The sequence below is a fragment of the Lemur catta genome, chromosome 14 (genome assembly GCF_020740605.2).
Source record: "Lemur catta isolate mLemCat1 chromosome 14, mLemCat1.pri, whole genome shotgun sequence".
In the NCBI taxonomy this organism is placed as follows: Eukaryota; Metazoa; Chordata; class Mammalia; order Primates; family Lemuridae; genus Lemur; species Lemur catta.
Window position 1 is genome coordinate 25,965,180 of NC_059141.1, and position 18,661 is coordinate 25,983,840.

The 18,661-nt window shown below is 47.0% G+C and overlaps 1 protein-coding gene across 2 annotated transcripts in view; it reads left to right on the forward strand.

The window, feature by feature from the left end:
* The first annotated feature begins 14,725 nt into the window (after window positions 1–14,725).
* Window positions 14,726–18,661, forward strand: part of RRP12 (ribosomal RNA processing 12 homolog) — a 33,304-nt gene continuing 29,368 nt past the window's right edge. Inside the window, exons 1-3 of one of the 2 annotated variants that reach the window (XM_045568730.1) lie at window positions 14,726–15,003; window positions 15,574–15,803; window positions 18,376–18,459. In XM_045568730.1, coding sequence (XP_045424686.1) covers window positions 14,865–15,003; window positions 15,574–15,803; window positions 18,376–18,459 — 453 coding nt within the window. In that variant the 5' untranslated portion in view covers window positions 14,726–14,864. The remainder of the gene's footprint in view (window positions 15,004–15,573; window positions 15,804–18,375; window positions 18,460–18,661) is intronic. The other variant, XR_006739283.1, reaches the window with a different exon arrangement.

An 18,661-nucleotide genomic window follows, 5' to 3' on the forward strand; every position in this document is an offset into this window, starting at 1 on the left:
CACAGGGCTGTTTTGTCCCTTCTCTGTGACAGTCGTTCACATGCCTCAAGTCATTGCTTCCTGGGCCTCCAACAAGGAAGCATACTTCTCACATTCTAGAAAGAGGTGAATTCTAGTGGCAGCTTGTCCCTCTCCTGCTCCCAATCAGCAGCCTGACTATCGGCTTATCTGGACCACTTTCTCCTGCTCATGTCACTGTCTGCTGGTTGATTTCAATCTAGCCACTTTAATGACCACAAAACATGAGCCAGGCAGTGGGCTAGCATCAAGGATGGACTGGTGTGTTTCCTGCCCTTCATGCAAGCAGAGAGCCTATAAGACCCACAAGTACACAGCTAACAACAACACTGCGCTGTGTGTTATAACTTGACAGAGCCTAGAAAAGTTTTTAACATGCTCTGGTAAAGCACCTATTGCATGCCAGGCAGAGTTATATAAATGCTTTACAGACATTAACTCCTTCAAGCCTTATATCTTTACAATGACCCTATAAGGCAAGTAGTATCACTTTCCCCACTTGCAGGTGAGGAAACTAAGGGTGAGGTAATTTGCCCAAGGTGACAGGAACCACAATTCAAGCCTAGGCCAGCGGGTTCCCAAGTCCATGCACTTACCTAGAGTGGGAAGGATTTGAGAGGCGGAGAAAAAGTGCTTTGGGAACAACATGAACCAAAACACACAGGACTGGCTTATAGATAATAGCCACTGTTTGTGAGAGTTTAGTGTGTCAACCCTTTAAATCTCAACCCTCCACCAGTTTATGTAATGTAAGTACTGTTATAGCTCCATTCCACAGGTGAGGAAACTGAGGCCCAGAGAAACCGCTAGGAAGTGGAGGAGAAACCAGGACTCAAACTCAGGCTGTTCAATGGCCTGCACCCTAACTGCATTGCTCCATTGCCCCCCTCCCCTGTAGTTGGGAGAAGATGGAATTCAGTAACTGGAGAGGTGAACGGGACGGGGTGCAGCCCTAAAAGCTGCACCCAGAAATCACAGGCCCCCAGGGCTGCAAAGCTAGAATTGCCTTCAAAGGGCTCGTGGTTTAATCTCCTGGGCATGGTGCCCATGGGAGTCTTTCTGAGAAGACTCTCTCTTAGAAAGTTATCCCTCTGGTCTTTCCTGCTGCATCCTAATCTGATCTCCAGGCCCTCCCAGGGAGAGCTTTTCCAGCCTTAACCTTGGCTTTTTGTCCTTCTGCCTTGGCCCAAATCCATGCTCCCAGCCTGATTCCTACCATGTTCCTTTCTCCTCCCCCTGCTGTCAGGAAATTCAAGAATTCTGTGCCCTCTTCACATCATCTCCTCATCGGGTCTCCCACTTCTGCAATGAGTAGGAAGTGAGAGTAGGAAGAAGATGCCATTGGAAACTTGAGTTCAAGTATGTCTCTGTTTCTGGATAGCTGTGAGGCCCGAGATGGGTCACTCAACTTCTCATCCTCAGTTTTCCCATCTGTAAACTGGGACAATAATCATATTCATACCCACCTAAGCAAAGTCTTGTGAGAAATAAATGAGATGATGAAAGGAAACAACTATTCATAACAATATTACTAATAACATTATATTAATAATGAATATTATTAGTCATGTGATCAAGAAAGCAAAAAAGATGTAATGAGGCACCAATTCAGAGGGCATGAGTGTGGAGGTACATGGACAGACTTCCCCTCTGGCAGAATGCCCGGTAGCGGATGACTTGCCCACTGGGATCAGACTAGACAGATAACTAGCATCTATGCCACTGGCCTTGGGAAAGAGCTCAAGAATCCTACTTTATTTCCTTCACCAGCTTCCTCTACCTCCAGAAGGAATCTCTCATCTCCTTGGAATTTTGATGAACTCTGGTAACCGTATGCCTCACTTACAGAATATTTACCTGTGATGTATGCACCAGATCTACTCAGTTATAAACTCCTTGAGGATAGGCACTGCATCTTAACTGTTTTATACACCCCTACAAATGAACATGCACTTTGCATGATGCCTTTGCCCTGGGTAGACTTCCTGTGTCCTTCAGTGTCAGAGCTGGGAGAGACCTTGAAAATTTTCCACTGCAAATCACCCACCTCCTGCCACTCCCAATTCACATTTTACAGATGAGGAAAGTGAGCCAAACCATTTGAAAGAGCAGGAGATGAGCAAGAGACCGGATTTATTGAGGTGATCCGTGGGGAAGAGCCGCCAAAGTTGGGGCTTGCTGCATCTGAAGAAAGAGGCAGGGGAGATCGTGGGCGGGATGGGGGTGGAGGCCATGGCTGCCCCGTGGCAAGGACCCTGAAGACTTTATAGCCAGAAGCCAGAATTCCTGGGCAGAGATGGGGATTCACTCAGTGTCTATCCCAGCATCTCGAATCTGAGAAGAAGCTTAAAGTCTATCAAATCAAAGAAGTTTCTTAAATGCTGGTAAAAGGTAAAAGTAAACCAGTGTTTTTTTACCCTCCACTATTTTTAAAAATTTTTTATTTATTTTTATTTTAGAAACCAAGGTCTCGCTCTATCACCCAGGCTGGAGTGCAGTGGCACAATCATAGCTCATTGCAGCCTCGAACTCCTGAGCTCAAGCGATCCTCCAGCCTTAGCCTCCTGAGTAGCTGGGGCCACAGGCAGGCAGCACCACACTGGCGGATTTATTTTTTACAGAGATGGAGGTCTTGCCATGTTGCCCAGGCTGGCCTCGAACTCCTGGTCTCCAGCTATCCCCTTGCCTCAGCCTCCTAAAGTGCTGGGATTACAGGCGTAAACCACCACGCCCAGGCTGTTTTTTTTTTTTTTTTTTTTAAATCTTACCTCTGTGGAACACAAGACAAAAGGACATTTGTCAGGGCTGATTCCTGGGCCCTCTAAAGCACAGGGTGGACACAGGAGAACATTCACAGGTCATGGGAACAAAACAGGTGGAAGGGGCTCTGACCACTGCGGGGTCCAGCACGCCCAGCACCCTCTCGCCCCTGCCAGGGGACGTCCTGAAGGGTCCTGCACAGCTCCTAACCAGGGCACTGCCCTCCTCCTCTCCTCTGCCCTGCAGGAAGTAAGTGTGGCCGAATAAGTCCCCCTTCGTGCTTGAACTGTGGGGTGGCAGTGTGGGGCCTGTGCTCCATGGCCTGTTAGCAGGCACCTCCCTGGGCCAGGGCACTCATTAGTGATGGGCTTTAATGAATGAATGAATAAAACCAAAAGCCAGCCCCTAAACCCTGAACTCTTTTTTTTTAATTTGAATTTCTTAAAATTAATTTTTTTTTTTTTTTGAGACAGAGTCTCACTCTGTTGCCCAGGCTAGAGTGAGTGCCATGGCATCAGCCTAGCTCACGGCAACCTCAAACTCCTGGGCTCAAGCAATCCTCCTGCCTCAGCCTCCCGAGTAGCTGGGACTACAGGCATGCGCCACCATGCCCGGCTAATTTTTTCTATATATATTTTTAGCTGTCCATATAATTTCTTTCTATTTTTAGTAGAGACGGGGTCTCGCTCTTGCTCAGGCTGGTCTTGAACTCCTGAGCTCAAACGATCTGCCCGCCTCGGCCTCCCAGAGTGCTAGGATTACAGGCGTGAGCCACCGTGCCCGGCCTTAAAATTAATTTTTAAAAATTTTTTTACACGGAGACAGGTTCTCACTCTTGCTCAGGCTGGTCTCGAACTCCTAACCTTAAGCTATCCTCCTGCCTTGGCCTCCCAGAGTACTAGGATTACAGGCGTGAGCCACTGCACCCGGCCTTTTGTTTTCTTTTTCCTTTTCTTTTCTTTTCAGACAGAGTCTCACTCTCTTGCCCCTGGTAGAGTGCAGTGGTGTCATCATAGCTCACTGCAACCTCCAACTCCTGGGCTCAAGTGATCCTCCTGCCTCAGCCTCCAAAGTAGCTGGGACCACAGGCGTGCACCACCACATCCAGCTAACTTTTCTATTTTTGGTAGAGATGAGGTCTCGCTCTTGCTCAGCCTGACCTCAAGCAATCCTCCCGCCTCAGCCTCCCAGAGTGCTAGGATTACAGGCGTGAGCCACCACGCCCTGCCTAACCCTGAAGTCTTAAGCCAGAAAGCCTCCCCTTCTAGATCAATGTTTAATTCCTCAGGCCCTGGGGGAAACTCCCAGGAGTCTAATAGCTTTCAAACAACAGGCTTGTTGGTCAAGGTGTTACCAAAACTCAGGTGAGGCTAATCAGGAGTCATGGCCCCATTGCCCTTAGGATAATAGCGCCTCTCTCAGCCTTCCTTTCCCATTTATTTCTTCCACAGAAGAACAACTCCCTTATCAAGTACTGAACATTCAGTGAAAGTCCAGATTTAGAATGAGTGGGGCAAACTGAGTTTTCTGCTGGGTGGGAGGAGGGGTGGCTACTGTCCCACACCCCTTATAGCTGTGGTCCCCAACCTTTTTGGCACCACCAGGGACCGGTTTCATCGAAGAAAATTTTTCCACAGACTTAGCGGGGGAGGGATGGTGTCAGGATGATTCAAGTGCATTACATTTATTGTGCAGTCAAACCTCTCTGCTAATGATAATCTGTATTTGCAGCTGCTCCCCAGCACTAGCATCACCACCTCAGCTCCATCTCAGATCATCAGGCATTAGATTCTCATAAGGAGCCACAGCCTAGATCCCTCGCATGCACAGTTTACAGTAGGGTTCGTGCTCCTATGAGCATCTAATGCCGCCGCTGATCTGACAGGAGGCGGAGCTTATGCAGTGATGCGAGCGATGGGGAGCCGATGAAGCTTCACTAGCTCACCACTCACCTCCTGCTGTGCGGCCCAGTTCCCAACAGGCCACGGACAGGTATCCGTCCTCTGCCCAGTGATTGGCCCTTGGCCCAGGGGTTGGAGACCACAGCCTTAGAGGACACCCTGTGTCTTTACTAGTTGAACCATCTTGCAGACTCGATGCCTGATGTTCATACTCCCCTGCTCAGCTGGTGCCTGAAGAGGAGAGGATCCATGCCTCAAAGAGGCAGGGGGCCCAGACGATGCCTCAAGACTGAGGCTCTAGGGAAGAAAGCGGTGCTTCCAGTCGCCATCGGAAGACAATCAGAGGTGGGCCTGGGGCCGCCAGGAAAGAAAGAGGAGGGTTCTGCTGCAGGCCGTGGCTTCCCCCAGGATGCCACTGACAGCACCCTGTCTTCCCTGACCTCCAGACCCATCTCCAGACATCAGCTTCAGCACAAGCCTTCCTGTCTGGATTTATGGGGCTTGCTTGGTGGTTGGAAAGAAACCACCAGGTGTTGTGCACCAGGCCCTCTGCCACCAAGCCCAGTGTCTGAAAACTGTGATGACAAAAATGCTCTCCAGCATGGTTCCTCTGATTGAAAAAAAAAATATTTTAATGTTTAAAAATGCACAGCCAGGCACAGTGGTGCGTGCCTGTAATCCTAGCACTCTGGGACGCTGAGACAGGAGGATCCCTTGAGCCCAGGGGTTTGAGGTTGCTGTGAGCTACAATGACGCCACTGTACACTACCTAGGCCAACAGAGTAAGAGTTTGTCTCAAAAAAAAAAAAAAAAAGCAAGGCAATAAGCAAACATTTCAACCCTTCTACTTTCATCCACATAAAACTGTTTCCCCAGTCTATATTATCTTGATTTTAATTTTTTTTTTTTTGAGACAGAGTCTTGCTCTGTTGCCCAGGCTAGAGTGTCATGGTGTCAGCCTCGCTCACAGCAACCTCAAACTGCTGGGCTCAAGCAATCCATCTGCCTCAGCCTCCCGAGTAGCTGGGACTACAGGCGTGTGCCACCATGCCCGGCTAGTTTTTTCTATCTATATTTTTAGTTGTCCATATAATTTCTTTCTATTTTTAGTAGAGACGGGGGTCTAGCTTTCGCTCTTGCTGGTCTCGAACTCCTGAGCTCAAATGATCCGCCTGCCTCAGCCTCCCGGTGTGCTAGGATTACAGGCGTGCGCCACCGTGCCTGGCCAAGAAAACATTTTTTATAGTTTTTCCTTTTTGTAGGTCTCTTATGTTTCAAGTTCCCAGGCCGGTAAGATGTGCTGACCAGAGCTTTGTAACTTTCTGCTGCACTGATGCCTTCCCTTTTGAGTTTCTTTCCCAGGAATGGTGGAGCCTCCTTGCACACCACCTGTTTGTCTGGAGAAGACAAGATAAGTGACACCCCACCACAGATTGTGCCCGAGGACCCACTGAGCCTGAGCACAAGGCTGAAAGAGTGACCAATGTTAATCTCTAGCTCATTATAATACTAGAATCCCCGCCCTGGGAGGGACTTATCTGCCATTTTTTGATCATGGGATATACGTAGTAACATGACTTCTCGCTGCACCTGCGTGCCCTGCACTGCACCCCAAACACGGAGTGATGCTCACTCCCTTCATGCATTATTCATTTCACCTCCAGAAAACCCCTGACCCCGTTGATCGGAGAGGCGGATTTGAGGCAGTCCATACCTCCCCCTTCCAGTAGACGTGTCCACTGAAATAAATCCTTTCCTCCTTGACAATCCTCGTTGTCTCCGTAATTGGCTTTCTGTGTGGGGAGCAACAGTGAACCCCCCTTGTGGGTTTGTTAACAGGAGGGTGAATGTTTTAAGCTACCAGTCACTTGAGGAAAAAACAAATCTCATATCCCTAGGACAGACTGTTCTATTGCCATGGCAACAAGTCATCACCACCACTGGCTTTAAACCATTTAATCAAGGACAACTCATCTCCGTTTATCTGAACAATGGCAATTTGCCTCAGTGACCAGGCTTCGGAAAGCCAGCCAATCGGCACAGCCACACTCTGGTTGACCCACTGTCCCTGAACACTCCGTCCCCTGACGTGGACTCGCCACTGTCTGCCCACTTCCCAGCACGCACACAGGAATGGTTCCCTGCCCCCCAGAGACGGCAAACGACAGGCATGGCTCCGCCCTCCTTAAGTATTAATAAGTACTGTGATAAGTTCAGCTTTTTGTTTCAGATATTGAGAGGTGGTCTCTTCCTTAGACACACTCATATTCTGGAATCTTGCCTTCCTGGGAGTAATTTATTCTCACTTCTAGGGCTATAGTTGAGCTCTGTGGTGTCATTGGTGAACTAGAAAAAGGTTGACCCTTCTTCTAGACAAGATTCCAATAAGGACTGGATTTTATATCCCTTGGCTGGGAAACTGAGCAGTCCACAGACTGCATCACTGTACCCAGCAAGCCTGCTCACCGTTCTTAACTGGCTAGCTTGTGAGTGCCATTCTACCTTCCAAATACATTCTCCCAACTGTCTCCCCATCTTGGCCTCCACTGCCACAGCCTCAGTCTCCGTCCTTATTGTTTCTTGCCTGTACTGGTGCAACAGTCTCTAACTGGCATCGGTGACTCTAGTCTTGCCTGCATCTAAAACAAACACGTCATGTCATGTTCTCTTTGGCCCCTGAGCCTTTGCAGCTGCTGTGCCCTTGGCTGGCCTGAACATCCACCCTCATCTTCCTGGTGAACTGTAGCCATGCTGCAGGATTCAGCTCCAGTGTCACCGTATCTGAAATGCGCCCTGACTCGCCTCTTAGGCCTGACCACACCCAGCCAGCTCTGGGCTCCCCTCCCTCCTGGGCACACCTGGATGATGGCACTGATCATCTGGGGCATCTTTACTGCCACTCCACCTGCCTCTGAGCTCTAGATGTGAGAATGAGGCTGCTTTCCTCTCTCAGTAGCCACGTACGTGGGTGTGAAGGACAGGACTTGGGAGAAACGTAAGTTACAATTCCCACTCCATCACTTAATGCTGTTGGGAACTTAAGTTACTTGACTTTTCCCAGCTTTTGTGTCCCCATCTTTAAAATGTGGATAACAGTGGCACCCGCCCACAGGATGGCTGTGAGCACTCAGCAGGGTTGTGTATGTAAGGTGCTTGGCATGGTTCAGCTCTGTAAAGGCTAATAAATGGTAGTTATTGTTATTATTACCACAAAGACCCCCTGACGGAAAGAAGACAGTCATTGTATGTTATTTTCCTCTCCTCCTCTCTGCCACAATACTTGATACGCAATCTATGGTGGTTGAATGAATGATGGACCAATATTCCCGAAGTACAAGCCTGTTAAGTTCTTTTCCCCGATTGCAACCTTGAAAAACTTTCGATTAAAATTCAGACACCAGCCGGGCACGGTGGCTCACGCCTGTAATCCTAGCACTCTGGGAGGCCGAGGTGGGTGGATGGTTTGAGCTCAGGAGTTCGAGACCAGCCTGAGCAAGAGCCAGACCCCATCTCTACTAAAAATAGAAAGAAATTAGCTGGACAACTAAAAATATATGGAAAAAATTAGCCAGGCATGGTGGCACATGCCTGTAGTCCCAGCTACTGGGGAGGCTGAGGCAGGAGGATCACTTGAGCCCAGGAGTTTGAGGTTGCTGTGAGCTAGGCTGATGCCACGGCACTCTAGCCCAGGCAACAGAGTGAGACTCTGTTTCAAAATAAATAAATAAATAAAATAAAACAAAACCAGACACCTTAGTCTGACCCTCACGGGCCTTCAGAGTCTGTCCCCAATCTACTTTGCCAGTTTCAGCTTCAAAAAGTCACCTTTTCATCAAAGATATACCCCAGACAGCACCTCTATGTGGGGCATCTTCTTGGGCACTCTGACAGCTGCAACTGACCCTCTCTCGCGCCCCTTGCTGAATTCTGCTTAAGTCTCGTGTTCATTTGGCAAGCAGATGGATGGCACAGCCACTATGTGCCAGACAATGTGGCGGGCTCTGATGGCGCCAGTGTGGACCAGTCCTGGTCCCTGTACTCAGTAGGCTCACGGTCAGGTGGGGAGTTAGAAAAGCAAAATGCAATTCTATTAATTGTGCGTCAGCAAACATGAAAGTTATGAGGGGCCTTGGAGAACCCTGATCCAACCTCTTCGATTTGCAAGTGACAAAACTGAAGGGCTTGGGGGCTTGTCTTCTCACCATTCACCTGAAGGTTTCTTAAGGCAGAGCAAGAGTCTTTAGGCATCTTTACATATTTTTGTATGTTCCTTGCACATAATAGGTGCTCAAGAAAGAACTTTTGGGTATATAACTAGGTTAAATTGACCTCCTAACAGCTAGCTGAGATCCAGAGGCTGCTGGTTGTCTAGCCAATATCAATTCTTTCCTTCTGTCAATGGGGGAGAGGGAGTGGGCTGCAGTGTACCCAATTAAAAGACTACATTTCCCAGCTCCTTCTGTAACTACATTTGGCCACATTACTAAGTTCTGGCCAATCAGGTGTAAGTGGAGCTGACTTACAGGGCACTGACTCACTGGGAAGTGCAACCTTTTGGCTCTTCCACTCTTCCTTCTTACTTAGACTGGGTTTTAGCCTGGATTGTGAATGTGATAGTTGGAGCTCCTGCAGCCCATCTTTGGAGCATGAGGTGACACTGAAGATGGAAGCCATACACTACGGAGGTTGAAGCAGAAAAGGAGAGGGATTCCAGGACCCTGAAGATTCTGTGGAGCTGCTATACCAGCCTGGACTGCACACTACCTCCTGATTTCTTGAATGGAGAGAATTGGCCCTTGCCTGTTTAAGCCACTCTAGTGATGTCTCTGTTGTGGCAGCTGGATGCAATTCCTTATTGACACAGAGGCCTTGGCAAGGATGGGGGGTTTGAAGTGGTACGTGGGGAAAGGTTTAATTTTGGAGTACGTGGAGAGAGAACAGATCTTCCCCCCTTTGAGCAGGAGCCCACCTGCCATGCCCAGAGTCCAGCCTGGGCGGGGACACACTTCCTCTCCAGCACACCAGGCTCTTTCCCTAGACTTACTCCAGGAACTAAGCTCTTCTTTCTGAAAGTTCTTCTTCAGCCAAATGGAATGTTAATGCCCTGGAAGTGGAGGGACGCTGGCCTTCTGCAGCAGCAGTGTGCTAGACACTGTGCTAAGCATTTCACGGGCATTATCTCATTTAGCTTCATAACAGTAACCCCATTTGCAGATGAGGAAACTGTGGCTCCCAAAGCTCAGTCCCCACCCCAGGTCACACAACTGAATGTGGCTCCAAAGCCAGGCTTGCTAAGTCCAAAGCATGGGCTTTAACATGGCTCCAGCTGTTAAAACCCTCCAGAGCAGCTGCAAGTGCACCATGTTGGTCATAATGCCCAGAGCTTGAGCCCTAAGTTAAACAGACCATCTGCTTCCTCTTTGTTTGGGGCAAGAGGCTAAGCCTCAATTTCCCTTTCCTCCTGCCGAGTGTCATAACAGATTACAAACCCACTGACCTAAAAATGGCCTTCCTGCTCCCCCATGGCCTCAGTGCTTTGGGTGTGGTAGCTCTGTTCCTTCCACACGGGCCTTGTAGATGGTTTTAAGAGCAGAGGAAGCTGGGTGCAGTGGCTTACTCCTGTAATCCCAACACTTTGGGAGGCTGAAGCAGGAGGATTTCTTGAGGCTAGGAGTTCAAGACCAGCCTGTGACTGTAGCAAGACCCCATCTCTACCAAAAGAAAAAAAAATTAGCCAGGCTTGGTGGTGCGCACCTGCAGTTCCAGCTACTCAGGAGGCTGAGGCAGGATCATTGCTTGAGCCCAGCTTGAGGTTGCTGTGGGTTCTAAGTGATCCTTCTGTCTCAGCCTCCCGGCTAACTGTGACTGCAGGCATGAGCCACAATGCCTGGCTGATATTTTTTTCACTTTTTTTTTCTTTTTCTTTTTGGAGAAAAGAGAGCGAACGGGTCTTGCTCTTGCTCAGGTTGGGGGTCTCGTTCTTGCTCAGGTTGGTCTCGAACTCCTAAGCTCAAGCGATCTTCCCACCTCGGCCTCCAAGAGTGCTAGGATTACAGGCGTGAGCCACCGCGCCCAGCCTGCATTGGGCCACCTGGATGCTGCTCCTCCCCTTTCCTGGCACCACATGCCTCCTGGAGGAGGCTCTGAGCAGATGTGCAGGGATGGAGGCAGATCCCTCCTTCCCTCTCCCTCTCTCTCCTTCTCTCCAGTGCTCATTCCAGACTGGTGGCTCATCCAGGGGCCATATCCAATTATGATGCAGACTCAGCTTCCAGGCCCGCAGGCTTCTGCTGGCCAGGAAAAGGAAAGCTGCCACTGCCCTGGGCCTCTGCATCTCCCCAGCTGATTTGCGAAATCCCCGCCTGCCAGTGGATGTTGCAGCCTCTGAGGTTTTAGCCCCAACGGGTTGTTTGTAGAGCTCCCTCTGGTGGCAAAGATGCGCCACTGACCCCTTTGCAAGGTCCAGTACCGCTAACAACTATTCTTAAGTCGTCCATATTTTGACATGGACACACGCTGTCCTATTGAATCCTCGGGGAAGCCCAGTGGGTTCAGTATTATCATCACAATTTTAAAGAATATGAAACGGACACTTAGAGAAGTTAAATCGCTTGCTCAATATTACAGATAAAGTACATTCAGTCTTGAACTGAACACTTTGCCTTCTCTCAGCAATTGTCCCCAAGCCTAGACCTCTGGTGGTGAACACCGGCCTGCTTACCGTAGTTTCCACACTCTGCTTCCTCTTCCTCCCTCGGTCACCAGTTCCCTTTTCTCAGCCTTCCCGCGCAGCTCTTAGCCTGTGTCCCAGGAGCGGGGCCCACGGGGAGATGGTGATGCTGTTTCCGGAGGGCTGGAGGGCTGGGGCCCAGAGTCCGTGCTGACTTCTGTCTTCTCTGCAGTGACACTTTCTCGAATTAACAGTCTTTATGCTCTCTCTGTTCTGTGTGTGAGGACCACTTTTTATTTTTAGTAAACCCATGAAGTATCATATATAGAGATATGAGCACACAAATTGTAAGCATAGAGCTCAACGAATTATTACACAGTCAATACATCCATGTAAAATCCCCTCTGATAAAAAAATTAGAATATAACCACACCTCTTGTGCTTACTCTTAGTTATTACTACCTGTCCATGGAAATTGTGATCCTGACTTCTAATGTTATAGATTAGTTATGCCTGTTTTTGAACTTCATCTAAATGAAATCATGCAAGATGAATTCTTTTGTGTCTGGAGTCTTTTATTCAACTTAGATCATGCATGTTGTTGCACATAGCAGTAGTTTGTTCTTTCTCATTGCTGCATATTACATAGAAGTTGCTGTATACAGTCAATACTATAGTATTCCATCATATATCAATATACCCCTACTTATCCGTTCTACTGTCGATGGACATTTGTTCATCTCCAGTATTTGGCTATTAAGAAGATTCTCATGTATCTCTTTTTTGCATATAAGTAAACATCTCTGTTGAGTATATACATAACCAGGAATGAATTGCTGGGTTACGGAGCAGCCATATATCCAGTTTTTGTAGCTACTACCACATAGTTTTCCAAAGTGGTTGAGTCAATGTGTACTCCCACCAGCAGCATGTGTAGCCAGTTTCTCCACATCTGTACCAACATTAGCATTTTTAATTTTAGCCATTCAGGTGGGTATGTAGTGGCATTTCAGTGCGGTTTAATTTCCATTTCAGTGTTGAATAATGAAACTGAGCATCTTTTCATATGTTTATTGGCCATGTGGATATTCACTTTTGTGAAGTGCTTGTTCATGCCTTTGTCTATTCTTTTTTTTTTTTTTTTTTGAGACAGAGTCTCACTGTGTTGCCCAGGCTAGAGTGAGTGCCGTGGCATCAGCCTAGCTCACAGCAACCTCAAACTCCAGGGCTTAAGCGATCCTACTGCCTCAGCCTCCCCAGTAGCTGGGACTACAGGCATGCACCGCCATGCCCAGCTAATTTTTTCTCTCTATATATTTTAGTTGGCCAGATAATTTCTTTCTATTTTTAGTAGAGACGGGGTCTCGCTCTTGCTGAGGCTGGTCTCGAACTCCTGACCTCAAGCAATCCACCCGCCTCGGCCTCCCAGAGTGCTAGGATTACAGGTGTGAGCCACCGCGCCCGGCCCTTTTGTCCATTCTTTTTATTAGATCACCTGTCTTGTTCTTATTGATTGACAGAATTCTTTTTTTTTTTGCCTCATAAACAACAGAAATTTATTTTTCATAGTTCTGGAGGCTGAGATTAGGGTGCCAGAAGGGTCAGGTTCTGGTGAGGGACCTCTTCTGGGTTGCAGATTGCTGTCCTCTCTCTGTGTCCTAACATGGATGGAGGAAAGAGAGATAGCTAGCTCTCTGGCCTCTTTTTGTTTTCTTTTGTTTTTATTTTCATATATTTAGGAGGTACAAGTTGAATCCCATTACATGTATATATTGTACAGTGGTGAAGTCTGGGCTTTTAGTGTACCCATCACCCAAATAGTGTAAATTGTACCCATAATTTTTCATCCCTCACCCCCTCCCACCTTCCCTCTGGTGGGAATTCTTTATATATTCTAGATGTACAGAATAAACCTTAGTCTGATAAAACCAGATTTATTGATTCTTGGTGAGGGCGGGAGTTCCAAAGGAATCTTAGAATGCTGCTAGGCAAGAGCGGGGAGAAAAGCCACTTTTGTAAGGTTTGGGTTTTGGCTGAAGGATTTTTTTTTTTTTTTTTTTTTGAGACAGAGTCTCACTCTGTTGCCTGGGCTAGAGTGCCGTGGTGTCAGCCTAGCTCACAGCAGCCTCAAACTCCTGAGCTCAAGCAATCCTTCTGCCTCAGCCTCCCGAGTAGCTGGGACTACAGGCATGCGCCACTGTGCCTGGCTAATTTTTTCAATATATATTTTTAGTTGTCCAGCTAATTTCTATTTTTAGTAGAGATGGGGTCTCGCTCTTGCTCAGGCTGGTCTCAAACTCCTGACCTCTAGCGATCCTCCCCCCTTGGGCCTCCCAGAGTGTTAGGATTAGAGGCATGAGCCACCGGGCCCCACCTGGCTGAAGGATTTTGAGGAGGGTCTCAGGGAAGTGTTGATCAGTTCTGGGCTAGTTGCTGGTTCTGAGGCAGAATTAGGAAAACAGAGGATTAACTGGGAATTGAGTGCTGCCATGAGGCAAGGGTGGCTTAGCAATTGAGTATCCTCAGTAATACATGAAAATCGCAAAGCCAGTGTAGAACACCACTGGCTGCTTTTTTCTCTTTTCAGGCCAAACTGATTTTCACTATTTCAAGTCTTGACAGGTTTTTTTTCTTTTTTTTTTTTTTGGAGACAGAGTCTCATTCTGTTGCCCTGGATGGAGTGCAGTGGTGTCATCAACTCACTGCAACCTTGAACTCCTAGGCTCAAGTGATCCTCCTGCCCCAGCCTCCTAGTAGCTCGGACTACAGGCGTGCACTACCACGCCCAGCTGATTTTTTCTATTTTTAATAGAGATGGAGTCTCACTTTTGCTTAGGCTGGTCTCAAAATCCTGACCTCAAGCGATCCTCCTGCCTTGGCCTCCCAGAGCACTAGGATTACAGGCGTGAGCCACCGCACTCAGCCAAGGTTTTGGCTCTCAAATGAATTTCTTTCTATGTTTAACTTTTGAAATTAGACTTTCAAAAGTAATATATGGGTACTTTTAATTTAATTTGCAAAAGAACTTCAGTTTTTTATAGACTAAATTTCTTTTATTGCACAGTTGATTAGATGTACTTTTTTTTCAAATTTCAGAATATTACTGGAGTACAAACGCGTTGGTTATATGAATTGCCTTTGCACCGCCTGAGTCAGAGCTACAAGCTGCAAGAACTTCAGTTTTAAAAGGCTCACTCCTGTGGCCAAGAATCGTGGCGCTGGAGTAGGAGCCCCAGAGAATCCCTAGCACCCTGACTTCCCCCTAGCAACGGACCCCCTCCAAGACTTCCTCCCTAGCAACGGATCCCCGAGCTCCGCCCCTTTTGATGCCGGCGTGGGGGGGGGTCGTAAAGCCGGATGTTGACTCTTTTGCCATAGTAACGGACGCGAATCCGGAAGTGTCGTAAGAGGAAGAGGAAGTGAAGCGGCCTGAGTACACACGTGGGCTCTGAGCATGTTTCTGCGTCTCTGGAAGCCGGTCCTGTAAGCTCGCTTGAGGCCACTGCTTAGTCAACATGGGTCGCTCAGGGAAGTTGCCTTCTGGTGTCTCGGCTAAATTGAAGCGCTGGAAGAAAGGCCACAGCAGCGACAGCAACCCTGCCATCTGCCGCCACCGCCAGGCCGCCCGCAGCCGCTTCTTCAGCCGGCCCTCAGGTAGCAGGATCGAGACCCGAGCGCACCGGCGGCGGGGTCTGGGCAGGGCTGGGTCCGGATAGGTCTAGGCCCCTGGAGGGTCCAGGATCCTTGGCCCTTTCATCCTCTAGAATGTTGGATTTGGAACCCACTGTTAAGGCCCACCCTTCCCATTTGACAGATGCAGAGACTGAGGTTCATAGTAGGGAAATGTCCTGTCTATAGAGTACCACGCGTGTCAGAGTTGTTGGGACTAATGGCTGTAATTAACCTTGGGTAGCTCTTTACAGACCGCTTTCGCCTTCATTTATTTCCTTGGGCCCCTTAGTGTAGCTGCCAGCCCACTCCCACCAGCGCTGACGCCACTTACAGGGAAGCAGAAACTTTTACATGGAGCATTCCCTTTCTCCTTGGTTTTCCAAGTTAAAGGCGGCATACGGTGGGCATATGAGGCAGCTCATGTTCAGAATTTAGTCTCTTGTGTTGGGGATCTGGACTGGGCTGGTTTGTTTCCGAGGGGTGTTCTGTTCTCTTGGCCAAAAGGAGGCTTGGGTAGAAGTGGGGGCCTAACCTTGTGCCTCTGGTTCTCAGGAAAGAGCGACCTGACAGTTGATGCTGTGAAGTTACATAATGAGCTGCAGTCAGGGTCCCTGCACCTGGGCAAAAGCGAAGCCCCTGAGATGGCTGTGGAAGAAGAGGTGGATCTGGCTCTCACCGCAAGGTCTTCGGGCACCTTCCTGAGTGGCCTTTCCGACTGCACAAACGTCACTTTCAGCAAAGTGCAGCGCTTCTGGGAGTCTAACTCGGCTGCCCACAAGGAGGTAGGAGGGAGGGTCAGAAGGAGGGAGGATAGTGAGGAGGAGCCAGAGTCATGCCTTTTATTTTCTTCCAGCTCTGGCTGACTGCTCTCGGGTGACAGCAGCTGGTATTTCTGGATGATGTGTCATCTCTCCTACCCTTGTGTCCCGTTTTAGGGCAGGTTCTAATTTCTGCTTTTTATAAGAACATCTCCCTGATGAAGTGTTACGTCCTTGAGGGTAGAAATAGCTTCCAATGTTTATTGCCTCAACTATACCTAACACAGTACTTTTTCACAGAATATTTTTAAGAAACATTTGTTGAGTGAATTACTGCTGAATAACAGTTTTTTGGTTTTATTTTTCAATTTTTTAATTTTTTTTTTTTTTTGAGACAGTCTCACTCTGTTGTCCTGGCTAGAGTGCCATGGTGTCAGCCTAGCTCACAGCAACCTCAGACTCCTGGGCTCAAGCAATCCTGCCTCAGCCTCCCAAGTAGCTGGGACTACAGGCATGTGCCACCATGCCCAGCTAATTTTTTTTTATATATATATATTTTTAGCTGTCCAGGTAATTTCTTTCTGTTTTTAGTAGAGATGGGGTCTTGCTCTTGCTCAGGCTGGTCTCGAACTCCTGACCTCAAGCGATCCTCCCACCTCAGCTTCCCAGAGTGCTAGGATTACAGACATGAACCACCACGCCCGGCCGAACAGTTGTTAAAAAATGTTTTATCTAGCAAGAACCAAATTGTATTTACTTTTACTATTTTATTTGTATTTTAATGTTATATATATTTATATTTCTGATTGTCCAAATGAAAAATGTCAGAATTCTAAATGATACCAACATGATGTGAGTAGGATAAAATGTGATATTGACAGTTCCCCCAACTTGACTCCTTCACAGTAGCTACTGGTAATGGGTCATTGTGTATCTTCCTAGACCAGCACTGTCCAATAGTAATGTAATGCCAGCACATGTGTAATTTTAAGTTCTCTAATGGCCACATTTAAGAAAAAAAAAATTGGTGAAATTAATCTTAATATGTTATTTAACTCAGTATCTCCAAAATTTTATCACTTCAGTATATAATCAATATAAAAAATGAGATGTTTTATTTTTTGTCTTTTTGATAATCACCCAGGTATAAAAAATGAAACGTGTTATACCAAGTATTCAAAATCTAGTGTGTAATTTTCTCATACACCTTTACTTAGATGCTAAATTTTCATTGGAAATACTTGATTTGTATGTATTTAGAGTTCATAATTTTTTTTTTGAGACAGAGTCTCACTCCATTGCCCAGGCTAGAGTGCCGTGGCATCAGCCTAGCTCATACCAACTTCAAACTCTTGGGCTCAAGCAATCTTCCTGTCTCATCCTCCCGAGTAGCTGGGACTACAGACACGCACCACCATGCCCGGCTACTTTTTTCTACTTTTAGTAGAGATGGGGTCTCGCTATTGCTCAGGCTGGTCTCGAATTCCTGAGCTCAAGCTGTCCTCCTGCCTCGGCCTCCCAGAGTGCTAGGATTGCCGGCATGAGCCATTGTGCCCGGCCGAGAGTTCATAACATTTACAGTTATAAAAGTAGATTCACATACCCAAGTTATTCCAAATACATGTTTTTCAATAACTGGATCAAGTATTAGTTTTTTAAATGTAATTAATTAAAATTGAAAAATGAAAGATTCAGTTCTTTAGTCACACTGGCCACATTTCAAGTGCTCATTAGCCTCTTGTCAACATTACTATTCCATCCTTTTAAAATATTTTTTACCCACATTTTGGTATTTAGGTTTAGTGAAATGTGATTATTTTATATCCATTGTTCTGCAACTTTTCCCCACACTGAACAGTGTTTGTAAATTAACATATGTAGCTGTTCCTCATTCTTTTCAATGATTATGCAGTATTTAAATCTATTATTATTTATTATGTAATAATACAGTCAGCCCTGTATATCCGCATGTTCTGTATCCATAGATTCAACCAACCACAGGTTGAGAATATTTGGGGGAAAAAAACAATTTAAAAAACACAATAATAAAAAATAATACAAATAAAGCAATACAGTATAGCAACTATTGACATACTATTTACATGTATCAGGTATTATAAGTAATCTAGAAATGATTTAAAGTATACAGAAGGATTGCAAAGCTTATATGCAAATACTACGAAGTTTTATATAAGAGACTTGAACATCGTTGGATTTCGGTATCTGTGGGGATCCTGGAACCAATCCCCCATGATACCAAGGGACAGCTGTAGTACATTATTCATCCCCTGTTGATGGCTGCTCGGTTGTTCCAATTTGTTGCTTCAGTGAACATACTTGTACATAAATGTTTGCACACCCATTCAGTTTTTATATAAGAGACAGAGTCCTAAAAGATGGAATTTTAGAAAACATGTTCCAAGTCTTCCTATTTACTAGGCCGTGTGGTGTGTGCCCCAGCTCTGAATGCTGCATATCTTCTCTGTCTCTGGGCTTTATCAGGAGTTTAATTTGTGAAGGAGCAAGGAAAAAAAGGCTACTTTGCAGTGGGGTTAAGTCTAAGTTATGTCATAGGTGCTTTCTCCCTCATTTGCAGATCTGTGCTGTTCTGGCTGCTGTCACTGAGGTGATTCGCTCCCAGGGAGGGAAGGAGACGGAGACTGAGTACTTTGCTGCTCTGGTGAGTGGGTGTCACTTGGAGGTGGGTGTTCAGAGCACTGGGTTTTGCAGGCTCCTGAGAGGAGAGAAGAGCCCCTGGCATGTGGGACCAGAGAAGGACAACCTTCACTGGATGAAAGTGCTTTAGTCATTTTTAAGTGGGTTGGTAAGGCTACTGGTATTTGCTGCATTATTTTTTAGAGTGCAGTGGTGCCATCAGCTCA